Here is a 21,690-nt window from a genome sequence, read left to right as displayed (position 1 = left end):
AGCCCTCCCCTCCACCACTGCCAGGGTGGAGATAAATTCTGCCAACATTAAAATTACAGTGGCCGCTGATTCTACTTATGTGTCAATTAAGGGAGAATTAACAATCATCTATGTCTTCTAAATAAACAACAACTTATGGGAAAATGATGAAGATCAGAAATGTATAAGCTGGGCAGGGGATTTGGCTCAGTGGTTCTGCCACCTGCCTCGCAAGTGCAAAGCCCCAAATTGATCCCTGGTACCAAAAAAAAAAAAAAAAAAAAAAAAAAAAAAAAAAAAAAGTATAAATTGAGTAGTAATAGGAAATGATTACATAATAACAAAAAAAAAACACCTCTCTGGTATCATTAATATAATAAACCATCCAGGGATGAAGAAGGACAGAAGGACACTTAGTAGGTATTAGCATTTCACAAGATACTACATACATCATAGGATATGTAATCACAAAACACAAAATTTGAATGCTCAAATTTTCTAAAAACTTGAATACAGTAAGGGTTACATTGCTATTAATTCCCCTTGAAATAGTAAAAAACTCACCCTAGTTTTGCCTAATTTATCCCATTGTTCTTGGCAATGTGTGCCTTTATTGAAATAAGTTATTTTCTAAAATTCAGACATTCATTGTGTCTTTTGATTACCCCTTGTGTACTGACAGCATTACTTCTCACAAGGACCTCTGGATTCTGATGTCTTTTACATCATCATCAAAGACCAGCTCTTTTGAAAATATGGAGACTGGGCATCATTACAGATCATATCAAGGTCAAGCTCTTCCCTCACAACTAGAGCCAGGTAAGAAGAGACCAGCCAGAGACCTTCCTAGGGCCCAGAGCAAAAGGGAAACCAAGGGCTGGTTGTATGATAGTAAATAAAAGTAAGAAATTAATAAAGAAATGCATGAAGAACTTCAGGACAGCAACCTCAGAATATTAGAGCAAGTGAGGAGCTGTGATATTATGAAGTGGACATTTGATCTGCCCTCTGCTTCCTAGAATACAACTTCTAAAATCCTTGGAATCTTGAAAAGGGCAGGTGTACACTAACAGTTGCTGGCTAGCAGCCCAATGTAGCTTTGGGATGGGAGGAGCTCACCAAGGCAGGGCTCAGATTTGGGACATTCAGCCTCAGCCTCTGGGAAGGGGAAGAGGGATCGAAGGTCAAGTTAATCGCCACTGGTCAATGATATGATCAGTCGCCCATGTAATGACACCTCCCGAAATCCTCCAAAGGTCAGGGTTCAGAGAGGATTTGGTAGCTGGACTCCCAGAGGTGCCTTGAAGCTCCCTGCCCTTTCCTTTGTGCTTCTTAGGATGCTTTTCTTCATCTGAGTCCTTTCTACTATCCTTATATTGAACCAGTAAATGAAGGAGATGCTTTTCTAGGTCAAGGGCTTCTCTATCAAGGATGCAGCTATGGGAAAGCTAACATATGGCCTGCAGATCAAAGAGACAGGTGAAATGATCTGGGTTTGGGGTTGGCACAACAGGGACAATCATGAGACTGAGCCCTTAGCTGTGGGATCTGACACTACCTCTAGGTAGACAGTGTCAGAGCTGAACAGGATGAGGTGATCCCAGCTGGTGTTCACTGAAGAATCGAGGGCAGGCTCATTATGTGGGCAACACCTTCTGTGCCTGCTGTCACAGCATGTTGTATTCACATGTATCCACAGCATGTGAATGTGGTTGGGTTTTTCACTCTCTGTTCTTGGAGGGACCCTTCTAAGACACCAATTGGTGGTCCTATGTGTCCCACAGGTGCACAGAGAACATGTCACTCACCACTGTCACTGCATCATTCAGCAGGGATTCTCCAAAGACCAGGATGTAAAGCTGCTCATTGACGTGAATGTTCTCAAAGACAGCCAACACAGCCACAGGGTCTACGGCAGAGATCAGGCTGCCAAAGAGCAGGTTCTGCAGCAGGGTGATGTCTCGGAGGCCAAAGGCTTCGATCTGGCAGATGCCAAACAAAGACACCCCAATGCCAATGGAATTCCAGAGTGTTCCCACCACAGCATACCAGAAAATGGTGCCAAAGTTCTCAAAGAATGGGCGAGTGGGCATGAAGTAGCCGGCATCCAGCACAATGGGGGGCAGGAGGTACAGGAAAAAGACATCAGTTTTCATGGCTGGTGGAGATTTCTCATCCACACCAAAGATAATCCCACCCAGCAGGAGTCCAACCATGATGAGCAGACAACTCTCGGGCACAATGGTGGGCAGCTTGTGATAGAGATGAAAGCCTGTGAGAGAAGCAATAGAATTCAGGTTACACAGGAACTGTAAAGAAGGGACATTGGTTCTCTCAGACAGAACCAAGGGGTCCAATTACAAAATCTCCTCAACCATTATAATTAGCTTTTCAGGTGACAAAGCAGTCCACATTTACTTATGTACGTCCATACAGTGAAGATCAGGCACAAATTGGTATGTAAATTACACTGAGAAGCTACAGATACACAATATCTACAAAGCACTGCTTTTATTTTCTATACCTCTATGAAGATTTTCTTAAATTTTGGTGCTATGGAAATAGAATAAAACAACACAGCTTCATATTTGAAATAACTATGATTTCCAAAATATTTTCAGATGTAACATTTCATTTCATTCTTACAAAAACCTTAAGGAATTAACAAGGGAATAATTTTCATACTTATTAAAAATTTAAGTGACAACCAAGGTTCAAAGACTTCCAGGGTCTTACCAAGGCAGCTGGGCCAGTCATTGTTTGGATTATTACTGTCATCTCCTGCACTCATTAAAGTGTGTCACTTAATTACTTCTAATTTTAGATTCTTTCATTTGAAATATGAAATAAGTGTGATTGTTGAGACGCAGGATCTTCCCAAGACAGCCAAGTCAACTCATCCAGAGGCATCAAGTAGATGATAGAAGCACACCATGGTCCCCAGTGTCCAAGGGTCCCCATGGAGTGATGGAGCAATGCATTTGTGACTTCTGTGACACCAGACAAAGTGGGACCAGGTCCCAGCCATGTGCTGGGAGGACATAGACGGGGAAGAGACAGCATCCACACAGGCTGAAGAGACAGACAGGCATTGAAGCAGACCCCTCCAGGAGAGGAGACAGAGAATTACCTGGTCTCCTAATCCCTGCTGGAGCCAGGCATGGCTTTAACTCAGATAACACTGTGGACCGATAACTTCAGGGCAATGTGGAAAGGGACCTAATCCAGAGGAGAGCCCTTGTTTACAGGGCAACGGAAGTCACCCTGTTAGAATGAAATAGAATGTGAGAATTCTGTGGTTTGTATGCATTCCCTCCAAAATTCAAAAGTGATGTCATTAAGAGGTGGTGCTGTTGAGTGATGACTCAAGGAGGCCAGGAGGGTTTCATTCAAGGGAAGCTTCCAGTTGTGCGTGAGCACCTGTCTCAAAATTAAGAATTTTCAAAAGAAGTGGAGATGTAGCTCAGGGCAAAGGTCCTAGGTTCAATCCCCAGTGTGAGATAGATGGATAGATAGATAGATCGATCGATCGATAGATAGATAGATAGATAGATAGATAGATAGATAGATAGATAGAAATAAACAGACAGATAGACAGACAGACAGACAGACTGAGACTCTTCTGCCAGCACCAGCCTTTCTGCCTCCTACCTTTTCAGGACTCAATAAGAAAATCCTCACCAGGCACCAAACACCAGGTCCTTGTCCTTGGACTCCTAGCCTCCCAAACTATGAGAAAATAAGCATCTTTTCAGTATAAATTAACCAAGTTGAGCTGTTCTGTTAGAAAGCAACAGAGGGTTAAGGCTGACGGGTGTCTGAAGTATAGGATGGTGATACTAACATGATAGAATAAGTCTTTAGAAACTTCTCATCACAGATGTTTTATAAGTAAATCCTTATTACAAGCAGGACTAAAGCCCAGACACTAAACACTTTCTTAGCTCAATCAATACACCCTCATAGTTTGAAGGGATTTAAAGGATTCATTCCTAAATAAGAAGAAAGACCCTCTGTATGAGGGATATCATGTCATGTCATCTCTCCAGGGTTGGTGGCTGTAGGTTTCACACCTTCGGCTGCAGCAGTGAGGGCACAGCTGTTTCTCACCCAGGACCTCCAGCCACCCCTCCCTCTCCCATAAATAGAGGATTAAAATGCTCTCTGCAAAGCATTTTGCCATCCCCCCTGCACCCCCACCCCACCCCCTTTTACAGCCAGCATCTTCTGTGTGACAGGAGCATCCTTATAGCAACCTCCCTGGGATCCAAGTGTAGTCCCCTCCTTCCCACAACATGGTCCCAGCCTGATGGTCTCTGACCATTGCCCTTGAACTTGAAAGTCAGCTGCCCTCTTCCACTGTCCACCTGTGACAGTGGACAGGCGTCCCACATGGCCAGACCTTGTAAACTAATCTGCGAAGCACAGACAGGGACACGGACAAGGACAGTGCACCATACAGATCTGGGATGATTGTGAGGGCAGTTGCTCATGGTGCAGCATTTACGGCAGTGCCTGCAATGTCTCAAATCCCACCAAGTACACTTTTGTGTCCCTCTTTCACAGGAAAAAGCAAGAGACAACAGTTTAAAGGAATGTGCAGAGGCAACAGGACAGGACAGGCTGGACGCAAACTGGAGACGAGGTGTGAACAGATGCTCCCACTTGCTCTTCTTGCTTTGTTCTTTCCTCTGATCAAACCAGCCCTGGGGACCCAATGCTCTCCCAGGGGTGCTACCCACACCCCCACATGGCAAGGACATTCTTATCCCTAACAGTGGAACATGGGAAAGCGGGGAGAGAGCACGGGAGAAAGCAGGGGACACAGCCTGCTTCCTGCATCTCAGAGGCCACAGCTTGCCACACATCGGCCTTCAGGCACCTGAGCCTGGCCAGCAGCCAGCAGGACAAAAGAGGCCTCTGGGACAGAGGGTGCAGGAGGCGTGCCGAAGAGAGGTGGAAAAGGAGCCAGGACCAGGAGAAACCACAGAAAGAACAGCCGCAAACCCAGTGAGTGCATTAGTTCAAGAAATTATGTGTCTGTTTTAAAAATCTGTTCCCCTTTTTATGAAGGCTAAGATCATTCAAAATTCATCTCCCTCCCTTTCTCTCTCCCTCTACTGCTCCCTCTCCTTTTCTCTCTCGCTCTTTTCTCTTGTACTGGGTATTGAACCCAGGGCCTTTGCACAGAGCTCCATCCTCAGCCCTTTTTACATTTTATACTTTTATGTGGGATCTCACTAAGTTATTAAATTAACCTAGGCTGGGCTGGGCTTGGATTTTCAATCTACCTGGCTTGGCCTCAAACAGTGCTGAGATTGCAGCTATGCTCCGCCTTACACCTTTCTTGAACTAGGACTTTTGTCAGTGAACCCTCCCAGTTTTGTTCCTTGGCAAGAAGAGATAAGCAAAGGGTGGTCCCTGTCCCCTGCTCTGTGGAAAACAGAGGCAGGACAATTTGCTCACGCACAGTGGCTCTGCCCAAGGTCTTGAGTATGAATTTCTATACTCCCTGACCTGCTGCAATGGAATGACTCTTATCAACAAGGTAATCAGTGAAAATGAACAAACAAAAAAAGATTCTTAATGTCAGTATTCACAGTTAAAACAAAAAAGTCACTAATCACAAACATACATGCGCTCAGGGACCCCCCCAAGTATTTCTCGAAGAGGAAATCACCTCCAACAGAAGCCATGATCCTATATGATATTATCAAGATAGGCATGAGTTATTGGGGGGAAAAAAAATCAAATGAACTATTTTCTGGTTTCTACCAGGCTGAACATAAGCTACTGTGGGTACATTCTACTGTGCAGCCCACATCTTGGCCAACGTTTGTCTGGGAAGATTCAGACAGTAAATATCTTCAGCTTTCAGGACACATCTTACTGTTTCTTTACTGTTTCCAAAGCAGAAACAGAGAGTAATAAAATCAGTAAGTATAGTCATGCTTCAGTGAGATCTGATTCATGTACATAGAAATTAGAATCCCATACAATTTCATATGTCACAGAATAGTCTTTAGATTGGATTTTAATTACTTGGAAATGGAGAAGCCCTCTTAGCCACAGAGCACAGCGAGCAACCCATAGCCCATAGTTGGGCCCTGAAATATAATGGTACCAACTTCTGGTTTATTCTACTCTCTGCATTTCCTGCTAATTACTGTTTATAGTGTTTGGGACATTGTACCTTGTGTCATTCAATTTTTATTAGCAGCATGTAAAAGTCTGTCAGAATGAGTGTTTTAAGGACTTATTATCTTATCTTAATGACAATAGATTTCACTTAGTGGGAAGGATAGCAGGATTATATAAAATAGAGAATGAAGATTTTCCTCTCTTAGGGTAAATCCATTTTCATTTCTGTCTGCATACATGTTTAAATTAACTATTAGAGCCAAAGATCTACATTTATCTAAGCACTATGCTGCCGCTACCACTATGAATTCGGTATATTTTCTCATTCTACCCACAATGACCTATTTGACAAATCTGGGACAGAAGAAAAGGGAGAAACAACAGAGGACAGCAGATAGCAGGACCTAAGGAAGAGCAACAATGTAAAAATCAGAATCAGAATCTGCCACCACGAGAAAACACAAAGTTTGAGCTACAACAAAAACTCAGAACCAAAAACCCACAGTCATTATTGGCACAAAAGGGGAGGGGAAAGGACCAGAGGAGGGTGGAGAAGAAGCCCTCAGGACAGAAGGCCCAGCTCCCAGTGAAAGACAAACACAAATTCTGTAGTTGATGTTCTAGATTTTATTTCATTATTTGGCTCTACATTTTAAAAAGGCTTGAAGACAAAAATAATGGCACCGATTGGATCAACAAATATTTGCAAAGCTCAGGTTAAGTACAGGGCAAGTACCCGCGGGTACCAAGTAACAAATAAGCACCAGGCAGTGACCACAGCTACTTGGCCCAGCTCACTCTAGGAAACCTTGCACTTAAAGTCAAGCATATTGTGAAGTGCCTATCTAGCTGGGAAAAAATCAAAGAAATATGCACAGACTATATTAAACTTATTTTTTAATTATTAGGAAAAACAGACAAGTCCATCCAAGCTTAAAAATACTGATTTTTAGGAGTCTCAATTCACATAGCAACCAAATAGTTACATTAAAAAAAATAGAACTGTAGTAAACAGGCAGCCAGAGAAAAACACGGAGAAAATGATAAGAAGCAGCATTTTAATCAGATAGACCAACATACTGCTGTCACCCTGTAAAACTCAAGTAGACAAAGATTGAATAACATTTCATTTCTGCAAAAAGAATCATATCGAGTAAATAATGCAAATAAGTAAGATATAAGCAAATGCATAATACGTAAAATGGAGTTCAGTAAATAAAGCAGGATTAGCTGATCTATATCAAAAAGCATTAACATGCAAGTATAAATTTGTCTTAACATTTAATCCTATGCTGGGACTAATATTTGACAATTACACTACCAAAATAATAGAGTTATAAATGTAGAGATTTTTTTAAATGTTCTGCTTATTGGTTTACAAGTAATAAAATAAATATAAAATAAGTATAATAAAATAAATATAAAAAATAAAATAAATTATTGGTTTATAATTAATAAAATAATTAAAATAAAAGTAAAACACTAAAAACTTGTTGCATAATTCCAAAGCAGAACTGGAATGGTATTTAACTTTTTCAAAGGGAATGGCCACTTTTAAAGAAAAAGAAAACCTGAAGAGCACTCTATCACCCATGGCAATGGACGAGGGAAAGATGTGAATATAGATAGCACTTAACTGCATATTTATCAAGTACCTTGTTTGGACCTGGCTCTGAGGGTCTTAGCTGGATCACGAATGGACCCTTTGGGGCATTAATATCGAGTAAAGGAAATAACAAGGGACCATAAAAGACTATGATACATGATAGAACTCCATAAATGTTATAAAGGAGGAGACATAATAACTACTAGAGAAGGGGAAGTAGTTCAGGTGAGGCTACTCTGTCCATGGTCTGACAGCCAACTGTACTGGGCAAACAGGGGCTAGTAAAGAAGTCTCAGGCCACCTCATCTCTACACATGGGTGGGACAACAGGGAGAAATTCCTCCCAAGAGATGAGAGATCAGAGATTGGAATTCAGAAATAAGGGGATCAAGGCTGCCCAAGGGAAGGATTATACCAAATGGATGTGGTTACTCAGTGAAGATAAACAACTTGTCTGTGAACATGAAGCTAAAACATTTAAGAACAGCTGAGACTCTTAAGGAAGAGCCACTCAGCACAAGGAAGGCTTGATGCCAGGATGGGACTATTGGCACATCACCTGTAAGTGCGGGTAACCAAAAGCAGCTATGGTGTTTGAAGGTGGCATGCTTATCTAATTAAAAAATCTGAAAAGCTTCACATACCAGAACTATTTATTGTGGTATTGTATATCACAGGGAAACTGGAGTTGATAAAAATGGCCAACCTCATGCAGTCATTTTTGTTTCATTCAATGCGTGTTTATTGAGGTACTGTCATGTACTGTGTACCACCCCAGGCCCTGAGGACATGGCAGGGAATTACACAAAGGCTGTATTCCAAAGGCTTCAGTCTAGTGGTGGGAAACAAAAACTAAATTCATCAGCCAATAAACACAGAGGAGCAGATGGTGATGAGAGCAAAGAAAGGCAGAGAGAGCTAAAGCCCCTTTCCACTGATATTTGATGACACTGCCAACAGAGAAAGCCTCTTTGATGGATGACACTTGCACAAACTTCTGAAGGAAGTAAAAGAGTGAAACATGATAGAAAGAACTTTCCAGCACAGGGAAAGAAAAAACAAAGATAGAGACCCTGAGTTGGGAGCTCCCTGAACCAGGAAGGAGGCTGCTTTTGCTGGAGCTCAGAGAACCGGGAGCTTTGGTAGAAAGTGAGAATAGAACTGGAACACGCTAGATTACACAGAGCCATGGCCAAGGAAAGGACTTTGGGTGTGTTCTGAGAGCCACAGGAGTCAGTCGGGCTTTTGAGCAGAGGTAGGTCACAGCCAGACTCTCCGTGGTAAAGGGGGATCCTGGTTCTGTGGGAGAAAGGAAACAGGTAGCCCAACCAGGGCTCCATCACCAAGACCCAGGAAAGGGCTGTGGTGGCTGCCACGTAGGTGTGGTGGCTGAGGGCAGAGGTTGGATGAGGGGTGTGCTGTGACCGCTGCTCTAACAAAATGTGCCTTGCATGACAAATATGGAGCACATGATCAAGGGTGAATCTAAACAACTGGGAGTAGAGCAAGCAAGGTTATTCACTAAGATGGAGAAAAATAAAAAAATAAAATGTCAGGGGAAAAAAAATCAAGACAGAAAATGCCAATCAGAATCCCCTTGAAAAATGTCACAGAATTTAAATGGATAGCAGGTTTACTCGGAAGAAATAGCAGGCTATTTCTATACAATATGGTTGAAGGGCCATCTCATCTTAAAGAGTCTAAGGTCAAACTTGTCCAACCCATTGCTACGCTTTTTTTTTAATGACACCCATAATGAACCACAGGGCCGAAACAGTAAGTCAGATCATGCTGTGCAGAGGTACAATGAGGTCATATAAAATCAGAAGCTGTATAACAACAGGGAAGGAAAACATAATTCAACCAGCATTATTGGAGCTGGTAGATAAAAAGCCATAACCAACATATGGAAATATAAAGTTTCTTTGTTTATTTCCACAAATGTGGAAAATTCCTTAAAGGTCAAAGAGTTTAACATTTTTAAAAATCTACAAAACCAGTAATCCTATGCTATAATCATCTTGCTCCCCAGCAGTTGATTGATTATCATCAGGGACAAATATAAACAATATTGAGATAGAAGATGGGTCTGCCTACATTCACCTTTGTAAATTCTGTGCAAAAATAAAACAGGGGAGGAGAGTGAGAAGACTAAGGTCGAAAAGAAAAAAAAACATACTTTTACTTGCAAAAAGATGGCATAGATATCCATTTTCTATTCTTCTCAGGCAGTGCTTCTAAAAAGCCTAAATGTAGACATTCTTCATAAAACAAACACAAGAAGACGCTGGAAAGTGTAAAGAGAAGGTGGACTGACTAGCAGATAATTAGGCCTCCATATCTGAAGAGCAACATAGTAATGCATCCTCATGATCTCCTCCTTTGCTCCTCATATTCTGAGACAGGAAGCTAACTCAGCCAATATCCTGGAAGTGCTCACAGGCAAAGCCAACAAAAGCTTCGCCAATGGCCTGCTTTCTCCCTCCAGTCAGGGGCTAGGAAACTGTGTACCTACCAAAGAAGAAAAGTTTGCAAAATAACTGCTCAACTCCAGCCAAATGTCACAGCAGGAACTGTGTTCTCACCCTGAAAGATTTAGCAGGGCATCTGTATTTCAGTCTTATCGGAGACCTGGGACCCAAGGAAGGAAGCAGAGGAGGAGGGATTCTGTGTTCACTGTCTGGCAATGGGCCTGCCCTCCCCACTTTGCCAGGCACGGACCAGCGCATGATAAATCCCTGACTGAGAAGGAACAGAAGACACAAAATACCAATATTGGGAATGACTCCGGGCCATGACTACAAAGGGCTATCAAAGTGCTGCTAAGAAAATGCTGTGATCAAGTCTGCACACACACCTGACATTGTAGCACAAATGGACCATTTCTTCCAAGAATGCAAACTTCCACAAGTCACCAAATATCCCAATATGGAGAGAGCATTTGCCTAACCCTACAACTAACAAAAAACTTTAAAAGTAAAATTATTTTAAAAATCACTAAATTATATACTTTTACAGAGTGACTTTTAAGATACAGTTGGCTCTCAAAACACACAAACCTATCACAGAATACTGTGAAGTGAGAATGTACACTTTTTTCTTGTCATTACTCAATAAATAATACAGTATAACAACTATTTACATAGCAGTATTTACATTGCAGTAGGTATTAAATAATCTGTAGGTGATTTAAGGTACACAGGAAAATATGTGTAGGTTATTTGCAAATATTATACTATTTTGTAGAAATGATATAAGTTTCTGTGAGTTTTGGTTTCCATGGGCATCTTGGAACCCATCCTTCTCAGATATTGAGGGGTCAGTTTATTTAATTATATCTCAATAAAGTTATTATTTTAAAACCCCCTCAAAAAAATCTCTAGGCCCAGCTGATTTTGCTGCTTAATTTTACAAAATAGCACTGATTTTATGCAACTTCCTTCAGAAAATGGGAGATCAGGGAACACTTCACATTTAATTTCACAAACCCAATGTTACCCTAATTCTAAAACCAGGCAAAGACAACACAGGAACACAAACAAAAGACTAACATCCATCATTAATAGATGTGAAAATTCTCATGAGAATATTAGCAAAGAATTCAACTATATGTAAAATGAATTATACACCATGATCACACGATGGTTCATTCAGGGATACAAGGTTGGCTTACTAACCAAAAATCTTTGACATAATCCATCATATAAATAGGCTATAGAAGAAGAATTACAAGATTATATCAACAGATACATAAATTGCATTTGACAAACTTAACTTCCTGCTAAATACTCTCAGCAAACTAGGAACAAAAAGGAACTCCCTGGATCTTATAAAGGGCTTCTACAAAAAGCCCAACTGATTCCAAATGCAGCTCTCAAATACCCCACAGAGATTAAGGTTGTTCATTTTCAGATCAAAGGAGGTTAATTCACAGGTCCATTTGAGGGTCTGTTACACTTGGCTGAGGGCAAACTGGATTCACCTGTGAATCCCCACTGTCTCAGCTGTAATAGTACTTTGTGACATAATAAATTCAGATTTGGACTCTGCCCCCAGCTCCTTTAATTGCCTGTGTAATTAGAATGACAGAATCATCTTCTCATATAGTATTTGGTCTTGGTCTTTAGTTCCCAAGTTTCAAGATGCTTGGAATCTAGAGTCATGAGTGCCTTCCACATGTCCACGAGATGACTGGTGGGCAGGACCCCTAGGTAGCTTTCGGGATGGGGCTGGCCACAAAGACCAGTATATGAGGAAAAGGAGAGAACTCTGGAAAGGGAGGAAGAGCTAGGGGCCAATGATTTAATCAATTTCCTGTGTAAATGGAGCCTCCATTGGAACCCTGAATAAAGAGTTTAATAGCACTCCTAGCTTGGTGAATACCTGAAGATGTTGGATCACAGAAGCCGAGAAAATTCTGTACTCTTACTTACCCTCGCCCTGTGTATCTTTCTGTCTAGTTGTTCATTTTATTTTTTACAATAGACCAGGAAACAAAAAGCATTTCCCCAAGTTTCATGAGTTATCATAGCAAATTATAAGCCTAAAAGGGAGATCAGACGAACTCCAACAGATAGCCTTTTGGTCAGACATATGAAGTCTAAAGAGGAACAACTCCAGGTCACCAGCATCAGAACTCACTGGGAGGTCACGCAAGTAGCTTCCAGAAAACTGGAAAATTGGTGGTAGTATGAGAAAAAAAAATCCACATATTCAATGTCAGAGGTTTAAGAGAAAAAAGAAACACCAGTTTTTATTCAGGCAAAAATGGCAATAGATATAAAGCTCTTAATCTTCCTTTAATCTTCTTGGTCTCCTTTAGGGACCAGATGCCAACCCTAAAAAGATGCACCCAGTGAAACTGTGCCAGATGTGCATTTTGTAAATTAAAGTTCCAAAGGCTGCAAGATAAGATCTCATACCTCACATTTTATCCCAAGCCTCACATATCTAGTTCTAACTTTTTCTGTTTTCTTTAATCTTTGATTTTGTTTTAGTTCCCAACAGAATGTATAGTCAAGTGATTTATACCTTATCGTGCTGAAGGTTTATGCTTTTATGACTCTAGATGATATTGACCTTTCTGTCAATTAAGGTGGAAGAACAGTACTATTCTTCCTTACAATCACTTTGGCTAGGCACAAAAGAACAAATGCTATGGAGTGAGTGTGTTTGTAGGCAGCACCTAGAATAGACTAGTTCACATAGAGACACAAAGTAGAATACAGTCACTATGGGTAGGGGGCAACTAGGAAGTTAGTGTTTAATGGGGACAGAGCATCACTTTAGGAAAATGACAGAATCTTAGAGACACATGGTAAAGGCTGCACAACACTGAGAATGTGCTTAGTGCCATGAAATTGTATACTTAAAATGGGTAAGATGGTCTGTTGTATGCTACGTATGTTATATCAGGATGTAAGCAAACTTCACTTTCATTTTTATCATTATTATAAAGTAATGATGGCAAAGCAAAATGAAATATTGACCTAACTGCACAAACAATGCTAAACAGGCAGAGAAGAGGGTGCTGCTGGAGGCATGGCCGCTACATGGTGTAACCCCAAATCCCCGCTGATTCGCTAAAACAATGTGAACCCAGGCTTTCCACTGTCACTCTGTGTGTGTTGATGTAACATGTGTAAGACACAGGCTTTCAAAAAGAGGAAGCCAGACCTGAGAAACACCTGCGGTTCAAAAGGGTAAAACAAGTACTTTTAACAAACACTCACAGTAAAATGTCAAAGGACAGGAAATATGCAGATGTAGTACATCAACATGATATGTCAATCTATCACACCATGCACACATTATATCAGCTCTGTGAACTTTTCTGAAACAACATCCCGTGGAAAACTGCATAGGAGTAGCTACAGTATCATCTGTATTTTCCTTAACTTTACTTAAAACTTAAATTCATAGCTTTGACTCACATATATTTTTAAAAGTCCCAGATTTATGAATGTTCACTTTGGGAACTTTTACTGGTGTACTACATAAGATTCACAGGGGTGCTGTATAAGATTCATGGGTAGACTGTATAAGACCCACTCTGTTGGATTACAAGTTAATCCAATTTACAATCATTCTTCCAGAAAGGAACTCATTTGTAAGTCAGGAACTAACTGCAAGTAATACTTTCATTTTAATGAAGTTGTCACTTTCATTGATGACTGATTCACCTGTAGGTTTACCTTACACATGACTTAACGTGGTAGGTCCCTGAGGGCTTATCTAGCAAGAAACTTTTTCCTATGCTGTTTTTTCTAGGGGTAAAACATGTATGTGTTCCCTTAAATATTCTGTAACAGTCTTACACTTATGAATGGTCAGAGTATGTCACCCATTTCTATTTATTTGTTTCTCATTTCATAGCATAATTACTTGCTGAGAATGTACTATTTTTTTTTAGAGTGTACTAATTTTGATCAGTGTTAACTGTTGCACAAATGCCAGTGGGTCCTGAATGCACAAGTATCCCACACATATATGCAGACAGTGTCTCATTTACAAAGTTTCCAAGTATGATTTTTTAAAACTTTAAAATAGTCTAAAAGTGATCCACACTCAATAGAAACCAGACTTCGGATTTTGAATTCAGATCTTTTCCTGGGCAGCAAAATACAATCAATCTTTTATGGTCCTGGGCTGCAGGTCCCAATCAGCCACAGAATTTTTAAGAGAAACAACGGAAACTATGGTGTGCTGTGTTACTGAGCTAGGGTTCCACAGGTCGGGTTTATTCAGTGAAATTTGGCTTAGCATATTATTAGCTTAAGAAGGGTTTATTAGGACAGAACTGCGTTGTACATTGAGGAGCGTCTATAGTAAAAGCAAAGTTTCTTGTCACATAAAAATCCCAGGATAAGCAGGGCATGGTGTTGCACGCCTGTAATCCCAGCACTTGGGAGGCTGAGGCAGGAGGATCACTGTGAGTTCGAGACCAGCCTGGGTTACATAGTGAGTTCCAGGTCAGTCTCAACTACATAGTGAGACTCTGTCTCAAACAAACAAACAAACAAACAAATCCCAGGATAGAAGCTGTTCAGGGCCATGGCAGGAGCCACACTGGTCTGCAAGAGACATGACTTTGCTCAGCCCCTCTAGTGATTTCAAAGGTTGAGTTCATCTTTAGAAATTAAGAAGTTCCCCCCCTAAATCCTCCTGTCTGGCTTATCTTGGAACAACAGCAGAATGGGGAACTCCCACTGTTGTTATCCCTTGCCAGTCTCTCAATCAGCCAGAGATGTGCAGGGGCTACTCTGGTGCCATGGTCCAGGAAAGGGTTGGCTGTGCAGCCGCCTGGTCCCAGTCCCCACCCCTTCTAACCAGCAGGGCATGGCCAGGAAGGCCTGCGCTACTCAAGTTCAACCATCAGACACACTAACACTGCCATGGAGACTGGAGCAGAGCAACCTTCCCTTCTGCTCACCCTTACCTGGCTTCAAGTCACAAGCATAGAAATGGGCAGCTGCTGGGGCCCTCCTCTCCCTGTCCTGCCCAGGGCTGGGAGCTGCTTCCCATTAAGGGGCCAGGCCTCTTCTGGGCCAGGGCAACAAGCAGAGTGAAGCTCTGGCTAAGGGAAGGTGGAAGAAGGTCACTGCTGTGTGGGCAGCCTCCTCTTCAGGGAAGGTGGCCGAGTCCTCATCCAATCCCTGAGGCAGGGCAGAAGCAGGACCTGACTGAGGTCCAGACTGCCTTGGCAGATTCTATTCACTGGACTGTTGGTAAGAAGAAGTCGACTGTTTCTCCACAAGCAGCAGAGTCCAACAAATATGCTTCTGTCTAGTGAATCCGAAGAACATTTTGCTGAAGAGATTCTTCTAATATTCACATCAAGAAATTTCATAGTGTTTTAAATTTTTATTTTACTGTTTTAATTTTAATTTTTATAAATGCACGCTGGCAGTGCATAATGATTACAGTTGTCTTGAGGAATTGGTACAGGAGTGTAACACACCTTAATATATTCATAGTTTTTAAATAGCGACCTAATAATTACTCTTCATGGACTTGAACCATAGTGAGTGGGTGTGGAAGGGTGTGGCCCAGGACCACACATAAGTACACAGTACACACATGAACACACACACACACACACACACACACACACACACGTCATCTGTGAACCATTTCAGCGACACTGCCGCATGGAAGAACCCCATTTGAGACACTGCCGCATGGAAGATGCAGTCCCCATGACACAGGACACACCCACAACGTAGAGAAAGTGCTGCACTCAGCCTCTTGATATGGAAAAATCCTCTGATCCCAAGGGAAATCACAAATAGAATAAAAGAGCAAGCTCTCCCTTCCTACAACAGGGAATTATTTTCTGGCACACATCAAGGTGTCTCGGAAGAGTTATGCTTTGAGCAGTAACAGGGTGCTCTGGGTGAACCTTCTGGCATTGAACCCCTGCTCCCAGCGACCCTGGCAGGGAGCAGCAGGGCAGGTCCTGGTGTCCACTGTGTGCTGCCAAGTACCCAATGGTGACACTCTGTAAGAGGAGCAAGGCCACTGCTGCAGCCCTGACTTTGTGACCTGACTGCATTTCCACAGCCCCAACACCTCCCTAGCATCTTTTCCAAGCACGTGACCATTACAGTTCCTAGGTGCCACACAGCTGGCTCCCTTGGTAGCACAAACACTTGCTATTTTCACAGGAATTTTTTAAAAGATCAAATGCAACTCTGTATAGTACAGGTATCAAGTTCTTTGGCACTCTAGCCCTGCAAAAATAAACTGACTCCTCCCTCTGCAACATAAGAAACTGAGTGTAGAATTTTAACAAAGACAGTGGAAAAACATCAAAGAAATTAACAAACAACAAACATTGTTCCTTTTGGTAAATAAACATGATTCACCAATGAGTAAATAAGCATTGTATCTTCCTGTAATTAATATGATCCACTTTTGATTTAGGGGGCTCATGGTTTTGAATTTTATATTGGATTGTTTGCCACAATCAAACAATCCCAAACCAATCACATGGTTGAGGACCCTGCCTGCTTCCTGCTGGAGGACAATGTTTCAGGTTCCTCTGTGTCCTCCTGGCCTTGTGGAAGCTAGAAATGCAATAAGTCAGGCAGGTGGAGGTGAGAGCCACCTTCTATTTCAGAAGATGTCAGCTTTAGCCACCAAGATGATCAGATTCCCAGCATTTAAGGGAGGAACAATGCCAGGTCTGTGTCGCATGAACTCTGTGAAATGCTCCATAGGCACTGAAGAGGAAATAGACATGTGACACCTTTGGGCAGCCCTGAAATTAGACCTGGCTTCATCGTGCCCACCCCATGACCTGATTCAGGATAGAAAAGGAAGGGTGCTGGTGGTTCTCAAAGTGTCTCTGCATATCTTCCTGCTAGGTGCAAAATGTGTGCTTCCTGAAGCCCAGAGAAGCAATCCACAGATGCCAGGGGAATTTCCAACACAACCAGATGGGAAATAAGATCCTCACTGGTCAAACACCCTATGGGCTGCCCAGACCTGCGAGGGTTCTTATTTAGCAGTCTGTGCTCATGTTTCACAGCAGCATGAGTGGAGTGGAGTTTGCAGCTGTCAGGGGAGCAGGCTCAGGGACTCTCAATTTGTAGGGAGAAAGCAGCTTTCACAGACCAGACCAGCTGCGAGCCCAAACATGCTCATCTGCCCCGAGTTTCATCTCCCCCTGGATATAGGTCCCCTGTTTTATTTATTTATTTTTGTTTTATGAGTACTTGTCTGCAGTAGGTAATGATCACATTCACATTGGTCAGTACATATATGCGACACATCTTCATTCCTTTTTAACCCCTCTCCTACCTCTTCTCTTCCAACTCCCTCCATTTCTTGATTCCCTTCTCTTTTGCAAAAGATGTATCTCCTGGTTTTTTATTATCTATCGTTTATTTTGCTCTTTATTTATATTTCAAGTTTCCCATATGAAAGAAACCATGTGATATTTAAGCTTGTTTGTGTGATATATTTCACTTAATATTATTGGTGTTGAGGTGTATCCATTTTCATACAGATGACTGGAGTATATCCTTCTTGATAACACCGTCTTCTTTTCTTTTCTCCTGTCATTTTAGAAATAGGAGCTGGTGAAAGAGTTGATCATAAAAGGATTTGATGGACAATATCCTCATATAGGTAAAACTTCCCGGAGGACAGGCATGATTTAGGGGGAGTTCCTCTGAAGAGTAACTGAGACCTTGTGATGATCTGTGCACAGATCCTTTGCAGTTAAGCCAGAGAAAAGCTGCTGCAGGTGGTAAGGAGGATGCTGGTGTACTGTAACCTAGAGCCTAAACCCTCTGTGCAGGCCAACAGTTGAAAGCAATTGTTAATCTATTGCCCTGGGCTGGGTGCTAAATCCTAGGGTTCCTCACTCTCTCAGGCCATGTGTTGGTAAATGATTTATGCCAACTTTGGTTTTGTTGTTGGTACACTGCTGCCATTAAGTGGTACATGTTTTTCCAGGGATTCCACCTCACCCACCCATGTATCTTGGGTGGGAGTTTCATTTTCTAGTTTGGGTTCAGAAGCCTGATTGCTCAACAAATTTACCACTTGCTTAAAATAAATACATGAAAGTGTGGTGAAGGAGCCCACAATTGCCAGTAATTGCTACCTGGTATCATTTTTCAATTAAGTGGTTGCTAAAACCCAGCTGTGGGCACCAGTCATTTACAGCCAGGTGACCTGCTTACCCACTGGTGGCCCGAGCTAAACTAAGAAACTACACTATTTTGCAAATTACACTATTTTCTAAGCTGCCTAGAATCATATCCTTTCACTGACTGTGCTGCCTCCCTAATTTCTTACTACCAACGTGGCAGATTGCACAGTCTCATCCTCTGGCCTCCATGTACAGGCTAAAAGAGCTTCCAGAAGGAAGAGGAGGTGCACATTTTAAATCCTGATGGACAATTTTCTGTGCCACTGTTTGCACCATTACTAAGTTTCAGTGAAGTGAGAGGCAACCCCAGTAACACATTTGGTGGGGAAATAGAGAACCAGAATCTTGCCCACTATATACATTGGTTTGGAGATAGGCTTGGTCATGTATTCCCCTATTTCAGTGGGCTCACAGAACAAAACTGAAACACCAAGCCCAAACAAAAACACCAGAAAAAAAAAATCATTGCAGGAGGGAAGGATAGCCAAGCCTTCCACCACCGGAAGCCGCCATTGCTCCAGAACCAGGAAGGTAGCCGTGCGTCCCTGAACACGCCCCCCTCGGCACTCTCAGACTTCCTGATTAAGCCAGTCTTTGGAACCACTCTGCAGAGGCATAGGTGGTCATAGAGGGTATTTTTCTGAGTTCCCAACATTGAATATCTTTAAAGAAAGGGCATGGGAACCCTGTAGTAGAACGGTGTGGAGTTCAACAATTCAGAAGGTTGGGGAACTCAATCTGGGCCTTGCAGCCCAAGATCAGTCTGCATCATGGGGTTCAGCCATCAGCTAACTGAGATCAGGTGTCTTGAGTCTTCGCACTGTCTGAGCCCCCATCCTAAATGGTAAATATACTATATTGAAAAGTTTGTTCACTGTAGACATGCTTTGGACTACTTCTTGATTTCAGTTTAATTCAAATGGTTTAAGGGTGATAGACTAGTGACTACCACAAGTGGTCAGTTTCCAAGTTGTGCTTGATCATATTGTGTTGCTGGTTGGGATAAAGGATTGTGGTTGATTCGATAAGCTCTTTTCTCTGATGTTATGGAGATGAGAATGTCTGTGGGTCATTAGAGACCCAGAAGCTAGGGCACAACTATATCAGGAATAGGAAGATTTGGGTGATAACCCAGAGATTAAACCAAGGACAGCCGGACAACAAATATAAAAATGAGAAAACACTTAAGCAAGACACAAAGACAAACTTCCAGTTCACCAATGGCAAACAGTAGGACAAATGAGGATGAAAAGGCCAATAGTGAACCACCAGGACACCCTAAACTCAAAGCACAGGAAGTAACAAAACAGATCAATCAGGCTCTAGAAAAATTCAAAACAGAAATAATTTCCCAGATAACCATAGAGATGGTGAGCAAAATGAAAGATATGATTTGAGACTCTACAACAGAAACTGACAAAAAAATAGATGAGGTCAGCACCACAATAGAAGCCATGAAGACCCAGAATAAGAAAGAAATGGAAACAACAAACACCCAACATAGGAAAGAAATGGAATACATAAAACAGATTCAAACAGATATCCAGGAGATTAAACACTCCACTGAAAGTGTACACAACAGAATAAAAGAATGTGAAGATAGAATCTCAGATATAGAAGCTAAGATGGCAGTCGGTAACCATGAAAAGAGAGGTCTCTTAAAAACAGTAGGGGATCATGAGAAATCGATCCAGCAACTCCTAGATGATGCAAAGAAGAATAACATAAGACTGATAGGAATCCATGAAGTAGCAGGAGAAAATACAAATGACTTAAAAAAGCTGTTCACAGAATTAATGACAGAAAACTTCCCAGAGGGGAAGAATTTAACATTCAGATAACTAAGGCATATAGGACCCCCAACTAGCCACAATAAAAAAAAAAATCTACACCTAGACATATAATAATCAAGATCCCAGAAACCCAACAGAACAACAAAATACTACAAGCAGTAAGAGAAAAGAAACAAATCACATGCAAAGGAATGCCCATCAGAATCACAGCAGACTTTTCAACACAAACTCTTAGGGCAAGGAGAGCCTGGAGTGAGATATTTCAAGTACTAAAAGAGAACAACCTCCAACCTAGACTGATGTATCCTGCAAAACTCTCTTTCAAAATGGATGGGGAAATAAGATACTTCCAAGACAAAGAACATCTGAGAAACTACATGAATACCAAACCAGCACTACAAGCAATTCTAAAAAATATCCTTGAAAAAGACAATGAAGTTAACAACACCATGAGGCCCAACAGAGCAAATCAAATAGGCAAGGCAAGAAACTAAAAGGAGAAGGTGAAAAAGTAAAAAGAATCAACAAAAGGCCATAAGAGGACAATAATAAGTCAGTACATATCAGTTATAACCATCAATGTCAATGGCCTCAACTCACCAATCAAGAGAAATAGACTGGCATAATGGAATAAGAAGCAAAATCCAATAATATGTTGTATACAAGAAACACACCTAGTACAAAACGAAGCCCATAGACTGAAAGTGAAAGGATGGAAAACAATTCTCCATGTGACAGGAGCCCAGAAAAAAGGCAGGGGTAGCAATCTTTTCTGCAGACAAAGTAAATTTCAAACCAAAACTGATTCTAGTAATATAGATGTAGGACAGTACTCTAACATACCTCTGTGAATGTAAAATATCTTGTACCTGCTTTATGGTATGTAGTAGTGACAGTTCTTCATTAGAGCTATTTTTAATGATGTTACTCTAGAATGTTCTCTCTCCAGATGATGATTAAGATGCTAATAAAAAAAAATGGTGCCAGGTACCACAACAGCAACAGAACTTTGCTGTTTTCTGGGTATTATTCTTCTCTTTGTTTTTTTTGTTTTTGTTTTTTTTTAATGGAGTGTGCTGAATGTCTATAATTTTGTTCAGTTGACTGCAGAACCTGGAAAAGCTGTTGCTGCTATTGATGCATAACATACTGCTATTATTGGTCTTTTTATATAAATATATATATATATATATAATTGGAATTTTTGGAAACTTTAACTGTGCTGTCGACTTTGGAAAAAGTTATCTCAATTTACTGTGTTGAGTTGGCATTGTACAGAAATTAACAGCCATATTGGTCTAGAAATGTTAGGGTTTTGTTCCCATTTCTACAGGGGTAATGCACTGTATTAAATATGTAAGGTCATATCTACATGGGTTTGATTACAGAAACTAATAAAGTATTCTCTAAAAATTGAAAAAAAGAGAATAATATAAGACTACAAGAGCAAGAAGCAACTTAAATATGTTCAAGGACCATTTTCGTCTTCAGAATTAAGGATTATTTTA

General features: G+C 41.3%; 1 protein-coding gene across 3 annotated transcripts in view; it reads right to left on the bottom strand.

Moving 5' to 3' along the window:
• Slc9a2 (solute carrier family 9 member A2) overlaps positions 1–21,690 on the bottom strand; it is an 83,354-nt gene that overhangs the window by 48,848 nt on the left and 12,816 nt on the right. For 2 of the 3 annotated variants that reach the window (XM_010631722.2, XM_010631733.3), the window contains exon 2: positions 1,788–2,251. In XM_010631722.2, coding sequence (XP_010630024.1) covers positions 1,788–2,195 — 408 coding nt within the window. In that variant the 5' untranslated portion in view covers positions 2,196–2,251. Of the gene's footprint in view, positions 1–1,787; positions 2,252–3,109; positions 3,206–21,690 lie in introns of those variants that run through there. The other variant, XM_010631725.3, reaches the window with a different exon arrangement.

This window comes from Fukomys damarensis, unplaced genomic scaffold, assembly GCF_012274545.1.
Source record: "Fukomys damarensis isolate Sample0158 unplaced genomic scaffold, DMR_v1.0_HiC HiC_scaffold_9, whole genome shotgun sequence".
NCBI lineage: Eukaryota > Metazoa > Chordata > Mammalia > Rodentia > Bathyergidae > Fukomys > Fukomys damarensis.
The sequence above is the reverse complement of the archived record's forward strand: the minus strand, read 5'-3'. Positions and strand labels throughout refer to the sequence as shown.